Source organism: Podarcis melisellensis (assembly GCF_964234715.1).
Source record: "Podarcis melisellensis genome assembly, chromosome: 17".
In the NCBI taxonomy this organism is placed as follows: domain Eukaryota; kingdom Metazoa; phylum Chordata; class Lepidosauria; order Squamata; family Lacertidae; genus Podarcis; species Podarcis melisellensis.
Window position 1 is genome coordinate 36,214,985 of NC_138534.1, and position 15,552 is coordinate 36,230,536.

General features: G+C 42.4%; 1 protein-coding gene across 1 annotated transcript in view; it reads left to right on the plus strand.

The window, feature by feature from the left end:
- Positions 1-1,207: 1,207 nt before the first annotated feature.
- The window catches only part of RNF38 (ring finger protein 38), an 80,746-nt gene continuing 66,401 nt past the window's right edge, over positions 1,208-15,552 (plus strand). Inside the window, exon 1 of the mRNA XM_081894185.1 lies at positions 1,208-1,745. Within this exon, the coding sequence (XP_081750311.1) occupies positions 1,223-1,745 (523 nt within the window). The 5' untranslated portion in view covers positions 1,208-1,222. The remainder of the gene's footprint in view (positions 1,746-15,552) is intronic.

The following is a 15,552-nucleotide window of genomic DNA, read 5'->3' on the forward strand; positions in this document are numbered from 1 at the left end:
ATCTGGAGGTAGGAAACAGACTCTGCACTGCAGGGTTAGCTTTGTGGATGTAGGAAGCCCCTATAACAGCCAGATCCAGCCTCTTTTGCCACCTAGAACCCTTTAATGTCTGGAGCTGCTAGTTCGCTCGGATGCAGTTGCGACGAAGAAGAGGTGCGGAAGAAAGGAAAATCGGGAGGAGGTCGAAAAGGCGGCCACAGTATTTCCATAGGAAGGGGAACTGGCGCAATCGATCGCCGTCTCTGCATGAGTCCCTGTTCTGATACAGTTCTGCAAACACGCCGTTTCCTGTTTCTGGCCGATCCAAGCGGACGGGGGTGGTCCCGAAGTGAGAAAGAAAAGAAATAAGAAAAGCTTGCTGACACCAACCCCCCATTGCATAGTTTACGCGCCGTCAGCCGAGCTGGGAGGGAGGGAGAAACGGCCAACGGAGGGAGTTTCTCATTCGGGGTCTGCAGTAGCAGAGGCGAGAAACTTCTTTTCCCAGGGACCCGGGATACAAAAAGGAGACGGCGGCACAAAGGCAGATCCCCATATTATTTCTTGCAAACGGGCGCGCACGCTCTCTGCTCTCCGCCGCCTCCCAGCGCCACACCGGATGCGAATCGGGAGTGGATTTCGCCGCTGTCCCGCCAGTACATATTTTGGCGAGGAGGGCCCAAGGGTGTGTGTGTGTGTGTGTGCGTGTTTAGAAATCCGCGGCGTGGATGCCCTTCGCTTTCCCTCCCCCTGACGGCGTGCTGCTGCTGCTGCTTTTGCAAAGAGGCGGTGCTGCTGCTCGCAGCAGCTGCGTTTCCTGGGGAGATCGGCTACCTTTTGTTTTTCCCTTGCACCGAATTACACCCCCACGAGGAACACGCTGGTGGGCCGGGCGTGGAGGAAGCAGTTGGGGTGGGGGGCGTACAAGCCAGGGGCAGCTGCCGCTTCTCTTTCTCCTCCCCTCCTCCCTCCCCTCCTCTTCCACCCCCCCCGGTGTACTTTGCTCGGCTGCTCCTCCTCCTCTTAAGGAAGTTTCCTCCCCCTCTTCTTCTCTTCTCTTCTTCTTCTTCTACGAGCGCCGCCGCCGCTGCACTTCCCCATATTTCGCAGCCTTGCCTAACCGCCCGCCCCAACTACTCCCAGGGTGGGGGGGGCGAGAGAGAGAGAGGAAGGGCTTTGGCCGGCGGACCCCCCCTCTCCTCCAGCGCGGTGGGGCTGAGCCGGGCACCCTGAGCGAGGCCGAATGCCGGTGGCGGCGGCGGCCAACTCGCACCCCCGCGCGGTGCAGCAGCCCGACGCCCGCCCCTTCGCCGCCTCCGTCCGCCTCCGGGACCGGGACCCCGCCAAGCAGCACCAAGGCGCCGAGGAGCGCCCCGAGCCCCACCGCCACGGCCAGGCCGCCGCCGCCTGGGAGGCGGCGAGGGCAGCCGGCGGCAGAACGGCGGCTCCTTCCGGCGCCGCTTCACCGCCCGCCCTGCTGGCTTTCTCGCCGTCGTCTCCGCCGGGCCCGCCGCCGCCGGAGCCCCCACGGACTCGCTCGCGCTCCCGCTCCGGATTCTTCAGCCTCCTCGCCATGAACGGCGGCGGCGGCGCCACAGCCACGGCAGCTGCCGCCGCCGCCGCGCACTTCCAGCCGCCTCCGCCTGCCCCGCCGCATCTCCATGGGCCGAGCCTGCCCGAGTTGGGCGCCCGCAGCCAAGGCAGAGGGAGCCCCGCTGGACACGGGCACCCCAGGGCCCCGCCGGGAGCCAGGGCGCCCGCGCCAGGTAATGGGGGGGGGGAAGGCCCACCTACCCAGGCGGGGTTTGGGCGCTGGGGGGCGGCCATGTCGGAAAGGGGGGCGGCTGTGGGGAGTAAACATGGAGGGGGTCTCGGGGGGGGGGAGGAGGAAGAGGTCTCGGGGAGGCAGCCTGTGAGGGAACGGGAGGTGACAGGATGTTTGTGAGGTGACTAATAAGTGGGTGCTGAGGTGAATTCCGCGTGAGGCGACGAGCAAATATTCCAGAAGGCGGGGGCCGGGAACAAAAAAAAAGAGGGGGGAAACACCCCACAAAAAGGGAAGGGGGAAGGATAAAAAAACCCAAAAACTTGGGAATGCCTTGGCCCAGCCTTCAACTTAATCCTGTTTACTTGGGAGTTAGGAGTCCCACCGAGTTCAATAGGGCGCCACTTCCTCGTGAAGTGCGTTGAGGATGCCCGCCTCGTCGAAAGAGCGCTGGCTCTTCAAAGCCTCCTGGCTTTTAAAATGATGCCTTCATTTGCCAGGTGCGGGGTCTTCTAAAGAGAAGCCGTAATAAACCGAGGGAATGATGAAAAGCCAGAGACAAAGAGTACAAAACAACAACACCCCAACCACCAAAAGCAACCCCCCCCCTTCTCAACAACATGTGTTAGGCAGGATGGAAATGGAAGCTGCTTTTCCTCAGAGGGGTGAAAAAAAAACAGCATTTTGATTTCCCACAAAAGTTGTCCCATTCAGCGCTACTTCTCCGCCATCACCCCTTCCGCTTCTCAGTGGTGCTTTGCTCTTCCTCTGTGTGTTTGTGGGTCGGTGTTAGTGTGTGTATTCTCTTTTAATAGGAAGGGCATTAAACATGCTGGCTTTTTTTGTGTGGAGGGGCAGAGAGAGAGGGGAGAAGGCCTTGGACATGGGGAGGACTTTTCCTGTGCTTTGGCGACACACGTGCTTCTTCCACTTCTGGGAAAGAGGCTCCTGATTCTTTAGTAATTGTAAACTTGGTGTAGTAGCCTGTGAATCGGTGTGGACGATTGTAAATTGTGTTGTCCTCTGGAATTGGAAGCTGGAAGACTGTCTTTGGAGGGAAATGGCAATAGTGTACATAGGGAGATGAAAAAAAACCACAAGCTGGCTTTCAGTGGGGGGGGGGGAGAAAGCTCACAACTAAATAACTTCAACAATTTTGCAGCTGGTGATTTTCAGAACAGCTAAAACTTTTAAGTGCATTGAAGCTAGAAATAATGTGACGAAGTTCAGTGTGGCGTTCAACCTAACAAGATGCTGTGGTGGGAGAAGAGAGAGAGAGGGGGGAAAAAAACTTTTCACCTTTCACAGATATCAGAATTTGTGGCCCTGGAAGACCTGAAATGCCTGCCAAAGAAAACTCTAGACCCGTGGTTCTCAACTTAGGGCACACACCCCACAGAGGGGCAATTTGATTTTTAAGGGGGGCAATTTGGAAGCTTGTTTAGACCAATTTAATGGCCTTTTAGGCTTCCTCCCTGTGAATAGGAATTCACTTTTTGAATAATAAGAATTATATGTCACCAGGGGTTGGGGGCATCAGGATTTTAGAGATGCTTAGGTGGGGCATGGCCAAAAAAAGGTTGGGAACCACTGCTCTAAACCCTAGAACAACCACTGTCACATAACATGCACTATGTCATACAATAATATCCATACCGAGTAGACATCTTTACAGCAAGTATACATGGTATATAATTTTTTTTAAAGGGAGTATTCTGGGTTTTCTTGGTTCCATAGAAAGAATCATGTCATTGACAGGGGAACTTATAGTTGCGAGTGCCCATCTATTTGTAAATTAATTAAAATATTTTTTTTCCTTTGAGCCTGTGATTGTAATTGCTTTCTTGACTTTTCAAAATCTTATTGGTTCTGCTTTTGACATGAGGTGTTCAAACTGTCCCATGGCTTTAAGAATAATAACTGATACAGTAAGGCAATATTTCCAGGTGTTTCATGACTAATACCATTTTATGAATTAATAGTTTGGAATAAATTAGAAGTGCCAGAGCTTTAACTCTTCTTGGAAGTCACTCCCTCTGCCCTTGATGATCTTCCTTCTAATTCCACATGTACGTGGGCTGGTTGTGGTTACTCACTAGTGAAGGAAAGGCACTTTACAAGTTGCATTGCTCATATGAGCACTTCTTTAAAAATCAGGTGTCAGGTATCCATGAGTTCAGTATCAGATCAGGCTCTTGAACTACATTGTGATAGGTTCAAGTTTTGTCTAAATTAAGCAACTTTTTCTGGGTGCTGGAGATAACAATTTTCTGCACTGCACCCTCTAAGTAATGTAAAAATGATCGATGTATTTTATTAAATGTCAACTTTCACCTCAGTAAAATAATCTTAGATATGATTTGCATTTAAAATTAGAGTTGCTTGTTAATACTTGAGGACATGAATTCTATTGCTCTCCTGAAAGTTCACATGTAATAAACCCCCATGAATTTGCGTTTGTGGGGCTGGTATGATCTGAAAGATTCCTGGTCCTGATTTCTTCAGAAACTTGTAAACCTAGTATGCTGAGAAAACAGTACTTGTGGGCTGGATATGTATTTATTTCAGCTGGGCAAAATCTTTTTTTTTTAATTGTGGTAGCTGAATTTCAGATAACCAAAAAAAGTTAAATACATCATTTATTGAATTGGCTTTGTGCTGAGCAGCTGATACCTGATTTTGAACATTAGGCCTATGTCCTAATGCAGGCATAGGCAAACTCGGTCCTCCAGATGTTTTGGGACTACAACTCCCATCATCCCTAGCTAACAGGACCAGTGGTCAGGGATGATGGGAGTTGTAGTCCCAAAATATCCGGAGGGTCGAGTTTGCCTATGCCTGTCTTAGTGTAAGGGATTATTTACAATAGTATTCAATGAGAGATACATCTTTTTCTGTTCAACTTTAAGAACTGCAAATATTTTTAAGAATCTCAATTCTAAACATTCTGGCAGACGCTTTGTTATTCCATTTTTATTTAATTTGAATACTTTTGAAGTCATTAAATGGAGTAATGTGGAATAAGGAGCAAAATATGTGACATAATTTGTAATGTATAGAGAGCATGCTTCAGTACTAGGTTTTTTTTAATGTTTAGCTAAAGTGACTGATGTAGTCCTGGGGCAGAGCCAGTAATGATGGTACACTTTCAAATAAAGTGTTAGTTTTACATTGGGCTGTAGTAAGTAATTCAAAATGGTTTCAGTTCTTCTTTTCATTAGAGTTATATCTTAGACCTGAAAAATTCAGATTTGCATATTTACACCTGCACATGATTACTCGAGAAAACCCACTGAGATTATGGGACTAGTTTCAAGTAAATGTGCATAGGAATTGTCATAGGAAAACATAAAGCACTCCCATTACATCTTGGAGACAAGTATTAGACTTTATTGCATTTTATTTTATTTTTAAAAATAAATGGAATAGACTTCCAGTTAATGATGTCACTCTAAACCTAGAAGAGATTAGTTGTAGATGATCAATCCCTCCTTTTTCACACAACAACAGTGGCTTATCCTCGCATAGTTTCTGGTTGAACTATTGCTTCAATGGAGAGTAAAGCAATTGGGAGTTCATACTTTGGCTGACCTTTGTAGCAAGCCATTGTCATCACTGATACAACCCTTTACCTTCCCCTGTCCTCTTCCTGTGTGTGCTCTGCACAATCTTCAAATCTGCTCTGAGGGGTTGGGGGAACCCTCAAGACAGATTTAGGAGGCACATTATTCAGTTTATTCAGTCATTGAATAAACTCGTTATATAAATTTTAAAATCTGTGGTAAGCTTTCAAGTTATCCAGAACTCTTCTTCAGGCAAGATGGTAGACAAAGCAGGGGTTGAAGGTGGGTGGGAGACAAAGGAAAACAAGGTTCAAACATTAGGATGATGTTGTAGCTGTGAGGTTAGCTTGTTCTAAGATTGCAGGCTGGATAAGTCCATCTCAGGTGCTACAGAAACCAGGTTACACATGTAGAATTCTGGGATAAAAAAGCAATGACTGCTACTCATTTCTGAGAAATTAAGGTCTAATTTGTAACCCAGATCAATCCCAAACCTTAAATAGAACACACAGGTTGCTGGGTAGGCAGAGACCAGAAGTAAAGCGAAACATGGCAGCCTTTAATTTAGCAAAGCCACTGATTAATTTTGATGTACTAAGTAAAAAAGCCAAATGAAGCCAAATTGTATAGTATTACCAAGCGCTTTGAGGGGATGTCCTTGGCTGAGCTAAATTAAAGAGACCTTGTGTAACACCTTCTTTGATGAAGAGTTCTAGAGAACTCAAAAGCTCGTCACACTTTGGTGACATTTTGGTTGGCCCTACTAAAGGCATTGCCCAACTGTGACTGTTGGGTAAGTGAGGTGTTTTGTATCATGCTGGGCCTGGATAATTTGGGAAAGGAACAAGAGTCTGCAGCTGCATGCATCTTACCATTCTGGCTCCAGTGCACTCCCGCTGCTGAGTATAAATCTGTATACAAATGTTGTTACTAACAACCCTGTACTGTAGTTCAAAGCTTTCCAAACTGTGTTGTAACACATTAGTGTGTTGGCTGCAGTGTGTCATGCAAACACTCCCCATGTGTCACCAATATGAAAAGTTTAGAAAGCTCTGCTGTAGTTTCTTTAGAAATACTGCTGTCTGGTGCTTTTTCTCTCAAACCAGCTTCAACCTGGAAGGAAAACTTAAGCCACATTCACTTTGCAGTTAAGCTGAGGTGCACACATTGGAGACAGCCATTGTGCATGTGTGGATGGCAGCTTATGCACAGATGAGATCTTCATGTTCGGGGGAAGGGGTTGCAGGGGCAAGGAAACCAAACAGGTAACATGCATCGGTGAAGACATCCCCACATCTTCTGTAGTGTGCATATAAATGCAACTTGAAATGCAGCAGGGGAAAACTTATTTCATTGTGTTTTAAGCTGCTAATGTGCACATAGCCTGACTGTCTTGTCCAGCAGAAGCTGAGAGACTCCTCCCTTCTCAGATTTCTGTGATGTGGGGGAAGGGGGAAGGGTCTCTTGCTTTGTGCTGGGCTGCCAGCAGAAGATGATCCGTCAGTAAGAGACTTGTGGTCATTGCTGTTGACCACACAAATGGGCCTCTGTAACCATTGCTGTTCTTCCCTACTTTGTTTCTATGCTGATAAGATGACATAGTGGAGGTTCCATACTCTCTTGTATTGTGTATGAGGGTGTAAGTGCTTTTGAAAAGGGTGTTTCAGTGTAGAAGAACTAATTTTTGTAGTTTCAGCTTCTCATGCTGCTGGAATTCCCTCTTCTACACAACAGTTGATGATAAAAAGAGTGTTGTCCTCTACTGCATCTGATGGTATTCCTCTCCCCCTCCTTAAATAAACAGGTGGGAATCCTACTTGTGGATTCTCCTGATCAATACTCTATCAAACTATTTCTGCCTAGAAGGACAGACAGACTTACACTCTCCTTTCAAATCACACTGTCTAGCTATTTTAAGCAGCCCAGAGGACACAGTAGTAAACTACTGCTGGTCAAGTACAAACTGTACAGTGATTCAAGCAGGCAGTAAACCAGTAGTATAGTTGTAGGTTGAGCATATCTATATGCAGCTGGAAATTGGTATCTTTTGTGGGGGTTATTTTTAAAAATAAAAGATTGAATTATTAGCATTTCAATTGTGCATCTTTTTAAAAAATCTGGTTTATGAAATTTAAAAATCTAACATATTTTAAAGCCTATATTCTTCTAATCTTAATCTGTAATCATGATCCTTTATCACTCAAATTGAGTTGAAGTCTGCTTTTTCTGTAAAAAAAGAAAAAGAAAACCAGGTTTAAAAAAAGACATCTGAGTCAAACATAAAAATATGACCTAGTTATATGACTGTTATTACTGTGGGCTTTTTCTTGAACCAAAGAACAAGCAAACCATCAAACCTGCTAGGATCTAGGATCTAGGAGATGTAATTCTGTATTTCCCTAGGATCATCCACTGGACCCCACCTGGGTGAACTTGTTTTTTTCGTTTATGCCTTGTAACTCCCTGAGATTTGCAGTGTGTTCAGTTCTGAATATTTTATTACTTTACTAACCAAACAAGGAGGATATTTACTTTTGATTTCATGAAGAAACACAGTTTTGCTCACTAACAACCAGCAGTTTTTGGAAAGTGATAGGCACTCAGTGACCTTGCTTTGTGTCATGCATGTGGACAGAGACAACCAAACAGAAATCTTGTCTGTCTCTCTCTCTCTCTCTCTCTCTCTCTCTCTCTCTCTCTCTCTCTCTCTCTCACACACACACACACACACACAGAGAGAGAGAGAGAGAGAGAGAGAGAGAGAGAGCGCGCGCGCGTGCCAGGGGTAGCCAATGTAGTGCATGCCAGATAAACTACATTTTTCATCAGCTCCAGCATTGGTCAGGGATGATGGGAGCTGAAGGGCACTATCTAAGCTTAAAATAATTATAGGAATATCCTCTTATGATGGGTAAGGATGTCTTTATTTACAAATCAGTGTTTTACTATTTTATAGTAGCCAGTTAGTATGCAAGTGTAATCAGGAAATGTATGAACTACAGTTTTACCTGCTACTGGTGCATCAGGTACAGCTATTCCTAGTCAGGGATAGCCTGGCCATGGTGATCCATGCTTTCATAACCTCAAGACTTACCGGTAATTGTTCCAATGCACTGTATGTGGTGCTACACGTGAGCCTAGTCTGGAAGCTCCAGCTGATGCAAAATGCAGTGGGCAGATTTTTTTAATGGGGATATGCCAGCACATAACTGAGGTGCTTAAAAGCTTGCACTGGCTGCTCATAATGTTACCAGGACAGGTTCCAGGTTCTTGTATTTTTACAAGGTTTTTAACAACTCTGGTCCAAGATATCTTAAGGGCCACCTGATCTCTTATATTCCTGCTTGAGCACAAAGAAATTTGGGGGAGTCTCTTGTTTGTGGTCCCCCATGTCTCAGATTCACAGCTTGCAACTACTTTGGAAGCTGAGCGTTCAGTGTTGTGCTGGCCTAGTCCTGTGAAAGTCCCCCCTGAGATTAGAAAGACACCCTCCTTGCTGAACGTCAGGCACATGACAAAGACTTTCTTCTTCCACCAGGCATATTAATGTAGTGTTTGGCTTAGTGGTGCCTTTTTATTCTCTGTGTGGTTTATTTTTACTCTCACTGCTTAGAATTGATAATGATCAAGCGGTATATAAATGCCTTAAATAAATCGTACAATATGGAGTAATGTCAGAAGGATAACAATATTACAGTAAAGGCAAAATAATTTTGTGGCACGTTATTGTGGCATAAGCTTTTGTGGGCATGCACCCCTTCATCAGATACATGGGAGGTGTGATTTAAATTGGTCCATTGTGCCTCCATATTTGGAATGTCACTCTGTAGAGAATAAAAATAACATTGAAAGTAGCCTCAAAATATGCACCTGTCCATATCAAAATGACATAGTTTAACTCTTGGTGGGGTTACACTCCCTCTGAAGTGGGCATGTAGCTTGTGGGTATATCTGGATCCTTTACTGTTGCTCAAGACTCAGGAGGCCTCAGTGGTGTGGAGTACCTTCCATCAGCTTTTGCTTGTAGCCCAGCTGCACCCATATCATATCTGGACAGGGATAGCATAACTTAGGTCATCTGGCAACCTCTAGCTTTGATTACTGCAACACGTTATATGTGGGGCTGCCTCTGAAGATGATTCAGAAACTTCAGCTGGTGCAGATTTGGTGGCTAGGTTGCTCACTGGGGCAAGACAGTTTGAGCATATTACACTAATCCTGGCCCAATGGTACTGGGTGCCAGTTAAGTTAGACCAATAAAAAGTGCTGGTTTTGGACTATAAAGCCCTAAAGAGCTCAGGAACGCAATGCCTCAAGGACAGCCTTTCGCCATATGAACCTATCCTGTGATCATTATCTGAGGCCCTTTTTCTCCACAAGAGGTCTGAATGGTGGTGACACCAGAACAGGCCTTTTCTGCAGTGGTTCCCTGTTTGGAATGCTCTCCCCAGGGAGATGCCATATCTTTAGATGCCAGGTGAAAATGTTTCTCTTCAACCATGTGTTCAGCTAATTAACATTTTATGTGGAAGGAAGTTTATTGGTTTGGTTTTTAAAAAAATATTTTGTATTCTCATTTTGTATTTTTCTGTTGTGAACTGTCCTGGGATCTTTGAATAAAGTGCAGTATACACATTTAATAAACAATAATGATAATAATAAACTTGGCTCATTGTATGTTACATAAACATTGGAGGGATAGGTGGGCCAAAGGAGTGTCAACATGGTATTATTAAACTGTTGCTCTTTATAATCCCAAATAATTCATTTAGGCTGCAATCCTATGCACAGTTCCTTGGGAGCAAGTGCCTTCCTCCTGAATTTTGAGAACCTGTATCTAAGTCTAAACACACATAGGATTGTGATACTTGCAGGGGAACTATAAATATCTGGGGTGTTAGAAAAGTATAATTATGGAGTTTGTGCATTTATAATTGTTTGAGCCACATCTTCAGAGTGCTCTTTATTTATTGAAATTGGCTATCACAAAAGTACTGGCAAATAGTTTTTTGGTTTTATCATCAGTCTTGGCCAACTAGAGTTAAAGTGTTCTGTGAAATTTATTAGTCAAACCTTTTCCCTATTTCCTCACTTTTTAAAATGTAATCTGAGATCACTACACTTAATACATGATTGAAGTGTCACTGTGGTTCAGTGTTAGAAACTGAGATGAAAAGCTAGGAGCTAAATGGCACCTTAAACCTAGGTTATGGGTGCAACAATGGAATGTCCAGGCTCCCTTTTTTATAACAAGAATACAAAGCTGAAAATGAATGAACTGCAGCTAAAATATTAAGTTCATTTTTTACATGGTCTAGTCCTTCCCCTGCCCACGCCCCTAATATTGTTAAAAGGGTCTCTTCTCCAGTCTTCAGAGAGTAGCTGGAAGTGGAGAGGCAGAAAAAGGTCCTCCTTTCCTTCCACTCTGCAGTTTTAATCTGAAATCTTAGGTGCAGTACGGCACCCAGAGCTCAGAAACTGCTTGTGCTAATGAAATTCCCTGTCACAAAATGTGCCTAGAACAATGAGAGTTTCAAGCACTGCTGTGGTTTAGAAATTAGTGTCCCCAGTACTGACTAGGCAAATCTGGATTCAACTCCTGTTCATGAATCTTCTGGATTGCCTTGAGCAAGTCATTCTGTCATCCTTGGTATATCTATGGAAATGGTATTGCTAAAGACCAACTTTACAGGACTGATGTGCAGTTTAATAAAGTGAAAACACTTTCCCCAGATGAAATCAGGAAGTAGAAAAAACTGTTTGTATGTCAAATGTTATGAAAATCATTGAGGGGGTATATACATTTTGTTAAATAATTAAAATAAATGTTTGATATGCATAATTCAGGTTTTCATCAGTATATTCATAATTAATGCCAAAGATACGTACCACAATTTCATATGTATGCTTATTTGATGGCAAATGTGCATAGGATTGTAGCCATAGGTTTGACTTTGAAGCACATTCTTCTCAAAGTAATTCTGGGCACTGTACGTTACTCCTCACAGACTTACAATTCCCAGCAATCTGTAGCAAACTACTGAGCCCAGAAAAAATGTTTTTAGAATGCTTTCAAGATAGTGTGCATATTTGGCCTTAGTCCTTGAATTAGCAAAGCAATATTGGGATGGGACATTTTGCTGAACAACTTAACTTCTCTTTCATATAAGAACTAGATCCTAGAGACACAGAGGCAAAATGAAGAGGAAAGCAATCTTGAGCCATATCTCTGTCTTGTAGATGATAGAGAGGGGAGCAGCTTGGGCAGGTTTGCTCAGTGTGTGAGCCAGCCCATTTATTGTGGCCTGCCAGTAGCTTGCAGTCACCATTCGCTTCATGTTTTGCTGTCCTAGACAGGCAGAAAAAACCCAGGAGGTTTACCATACATAACTGCTGGTTGCATTTGACTTGGTGAGTCAGAATTTGTACAGGCCTTGGCTAGAGACAGGTTTCTCGGTTGGGAGGTGAGATCTTCCTTGTAATGGAACATTTTAGTTGGCTAGTTTATTTATAAGTAGATGTTTTTGGCTTTATTAAGGGAAACTTTATAAAAATAAGTTTTGAATATGTCAAGGCAGTATTTGGGGGTACCCTTGCATGCTTGCTAATACCTCAAATCTCTCATGGTATTTAGGATTGTTTTATTAACTGTACTAAGATCCTTAGGGTTAGTCTTCAACATGCTTCAGTTTCTTTTTTTTAAAAGGCAGTAAAAGTGTTCATAATCAAAAGGCACGTATTCACCAGTTTTACTATCAAATACTGTGATGAGGGGTTATGAAAAACTGTATTCTAAACTGCTTTAGTTTGAAAGAATTCAGTCTTTTTTTGAATATGCAAAATTCATCATGTGAAGGTTATAGACCATGTAAAAAGCAGTGAATGAAAAACCGCTATGTCACAGCAATCTTGACAGATGTTGTACATTTTCAATAGTGTGAATCTTGAATTGGCACAATATTTTTTAAAAAATTGTTTGAAAGCAGTATGTTTTGCCTTGTAATTGAAAAGCATGTACTGTAGCTTTATAGCAAGTTGTATCCTTAAAATTGACATTTCATGATACCCTTAAATAAAAAAATAGAGTTTTCATAATTTATTATGAGCAAGTTGAATAGTTTCTTGGCAATTAAAAAAATTGTGATTGATTTTTGGTAGATGAAAATTGGACTTCCATATTTAGTGTGTGCCTCATTTTAATACCTTAAATTAGGTTAGTCTGCAACACATCCTTAATGAAAACTTGGACAGCAGAGGTTTACAGTATTTAATGGAGTGCAAACATGCAGAAATAACTCAGTACCTCTGCTAAGTGACATTTCTCTTGAAGCTTCTGAATTAATTACTAAAGACTTGGAAAGTACAGTTAATAAAGGAATTAAGTCTCAATAAATAAGTAAATATATAAATGGTAATATTTAATAGCCAGAAGCACATAACTTAAACATGTCCCCATTTCATGTAGCTGTTGAGAGCCAGTATTGGACTGGGAAGAACTTGGTCAGTGAAGTTTACTGGGTGGCATGGAGTTGGTCAGTATCAGCACCAAACCTTCCTAATGATGGCTGTTGTTTGAAATAATTCCTAGACCAGCCTTTATTTTTTAAAATAAATCCCAAAGCAAACCACATCTGAAAAAGACCGTGTGAAAAAATGAACCCATAACCTAAGTTTAAGGTGCCATTTAGCTTCTAGCTTTCAAGGTGGTGGGATGCTGCAGTAGATAGTTCTCATTTAGCAATTCTAGCAAGGTTCTTCCTATAACTTGTGTGCGTCAATAAGTCCTCAGATAGAACTTTCACATGTTCTCATGTCACCTCAAGAGACACATACACAAAAAGGAAATTCAATACCCAAACTCAAAAGTAAGCTGAGGTGCAGAAATATGTATGCATAGAAATGTGTAGATTATACTCTCCCCCCAAACATGCATGCGTGCACATGTGCAGCCCCCCTTTATGCGTGTTCAATATATTTACAACCCTGCATATGTGTATTGTGCTGAATCCGGAAGTGACCTGGAAACGTCATAAAGATGTCACTGAAACATCACTAAAAAAGCGGAAGCCTGTTTGCAGGCTTTTTCAGTGGGCTTCGGTTATACATGATTTCACTGACGCATGCAGTGCCTTGGATCATAACCCCCATGTAAACGAGGCCTGCCTGTATAAATATTCATAATAAATATTTAGAGTCAGTGGTATTCCTTGTTAACCTGCTCCTTGGAGGACTCTATATGTATATATATATATGTACTTAGCAAACTGCTGCCTTTTTTATATATATTTCAAGGCTTTTATATGTTATTTTCTCTTTTAAGGTTTTATTTCCATAATGCCTAATAAAGGTTTGATAAAGTAAAGTAAAGTAATAAATATTTCTGACAAAACTGAAAACCTTGGTCTGGGGAAAAAATATTTACAGGAAACTTACCTATCTTATCTATAGAAAATCTGAGTACATATAATAAGTTTTGAAATATGTAGGTTGATATGAAGGTGTTTTTCTAGTGCCCAATCTGTAAATATAGATAATGCCAAATTCACCTCATGTCACTTTAAACATGATGCATTTCAATTGAGTTGTTTCACTCATTTTGTTGTTTGTCAGCTGCTGAATAATCAAATGATGTATGAGAATATGCGAACTACATCACTTATCTTTACTGGGAACTTATCTATCCACCCTCGCCCCCCATTTGAATAAATTATTGTAGCATGAAGAGCCTGGGTGAATTTAGTTGCATTAACTAAACCTTGTAAAGGATTATTAAGGCTTGGAATACCGGTAATATTAGGCCAGAGGTTTGCAATGCTGCATTTTTAAATATGAGCAAAACACTCATGGATGAAAGATGGCAAATGGTTGAAATAATTTATAAGTTCATCTCATGTATTGCTAATCATGTTACCAGTTTTGAGAGCATACTTCTGCTAATGAAAGCCTGCATCTGAGACTTTAGGCATTTGACAGATGTAACATAAATTGCACTGTTAAACTAGCTGTGTCTATGAATAATAAAATCTGCAGACAGAAAAGTATTTCATAATTGAGGGGAAGATCTATTTCTGTATGGTATATTAATATGAAATATTGGAGTGAGTGAGAATTGTTCATTTTCACTCTGTATATATTGGGATATTCTCTCCCCCCCCCCCCAAATACTAGCTGAAAAATGTGAAGGGGTTCTTCAAGCAAGGGCATTTTGAGTCTGCAGCTCCTATTGATTTAAATGGGAGTTTAGTATCCATTAGCTTTCTGAATCAGCCCTAAGGCAGTTGAAGTACCAATGTTCTATGTTATAAGGTACAGGAGCTGACATCTGCATAGCCAGAGTCCATCTGGATATGGCATAAAGTCAGCAATGGCTTAGCTAGAAATGAGGTAGAGATGATTTGGAGATGTTACTCTCTACCATAACCTTTATGAAGCTGACAGTAGACTAAAAGATTTAATTCCATCTTTTCAGAAACAGACATAGTAATACACATGCCAGCTGATTATTTATCAGCCTTAGCAAGATATATATGCATAAAGTGTCCAAAATGCAGTCCAAGGCACATCTGTAAATTGATTTAATGACATATATTGGACTTAATTACAAATTTGGCATTCAGTAAACCCAGGTTTTTTAAGCAGCTACTTGCCTACGGTGAGCAAGAACAGGTGATCAAGAAGGGAAGCATTTTAATATGGGATTGAATGTTTGTTTCAGGTTTCCTGTGCCATACAAATAACTAAAGCAGATATTTGATAAAGTAAGCTAGTTTTGGTGGGTTGTTGATTTGCAGGAGTGAGTTGCCAGCTGCCCCTTTATTGCCTCCAGGTGTACAGCGGAGCAGCAACCATTGTAACTGGAAGCAGAATACTGTACACTGCTGACTGGATATGCTGTTGCAGTACTTTTGCATTGCTCTCCTGATTTTGTAAGCACTGGGAAGCAAAACACGGCCACACTGCTTATGAGCCATTTGTAACTGTCCTGTGATATGCTGTAGGACTCCGGAGTAGTTTGAGGTGGGGGGAGTGACACTTGGTCGGGCAAGACAGACCCCTTGATTAATAATAATAAATGATAATAAATTTTTATTTATACTGTACCCCGCCCTCCCCAGCCAAGACTGGGCTCAGGGCGGCTAACAACCAATAATAAAAACAAGTTGATTAAAATACAATTTAAAAGAACAACATTAAAACAATTAGGGAGCAATCTCTTCATAGGAGGAGAAAGGAAAAAGAAAGAGG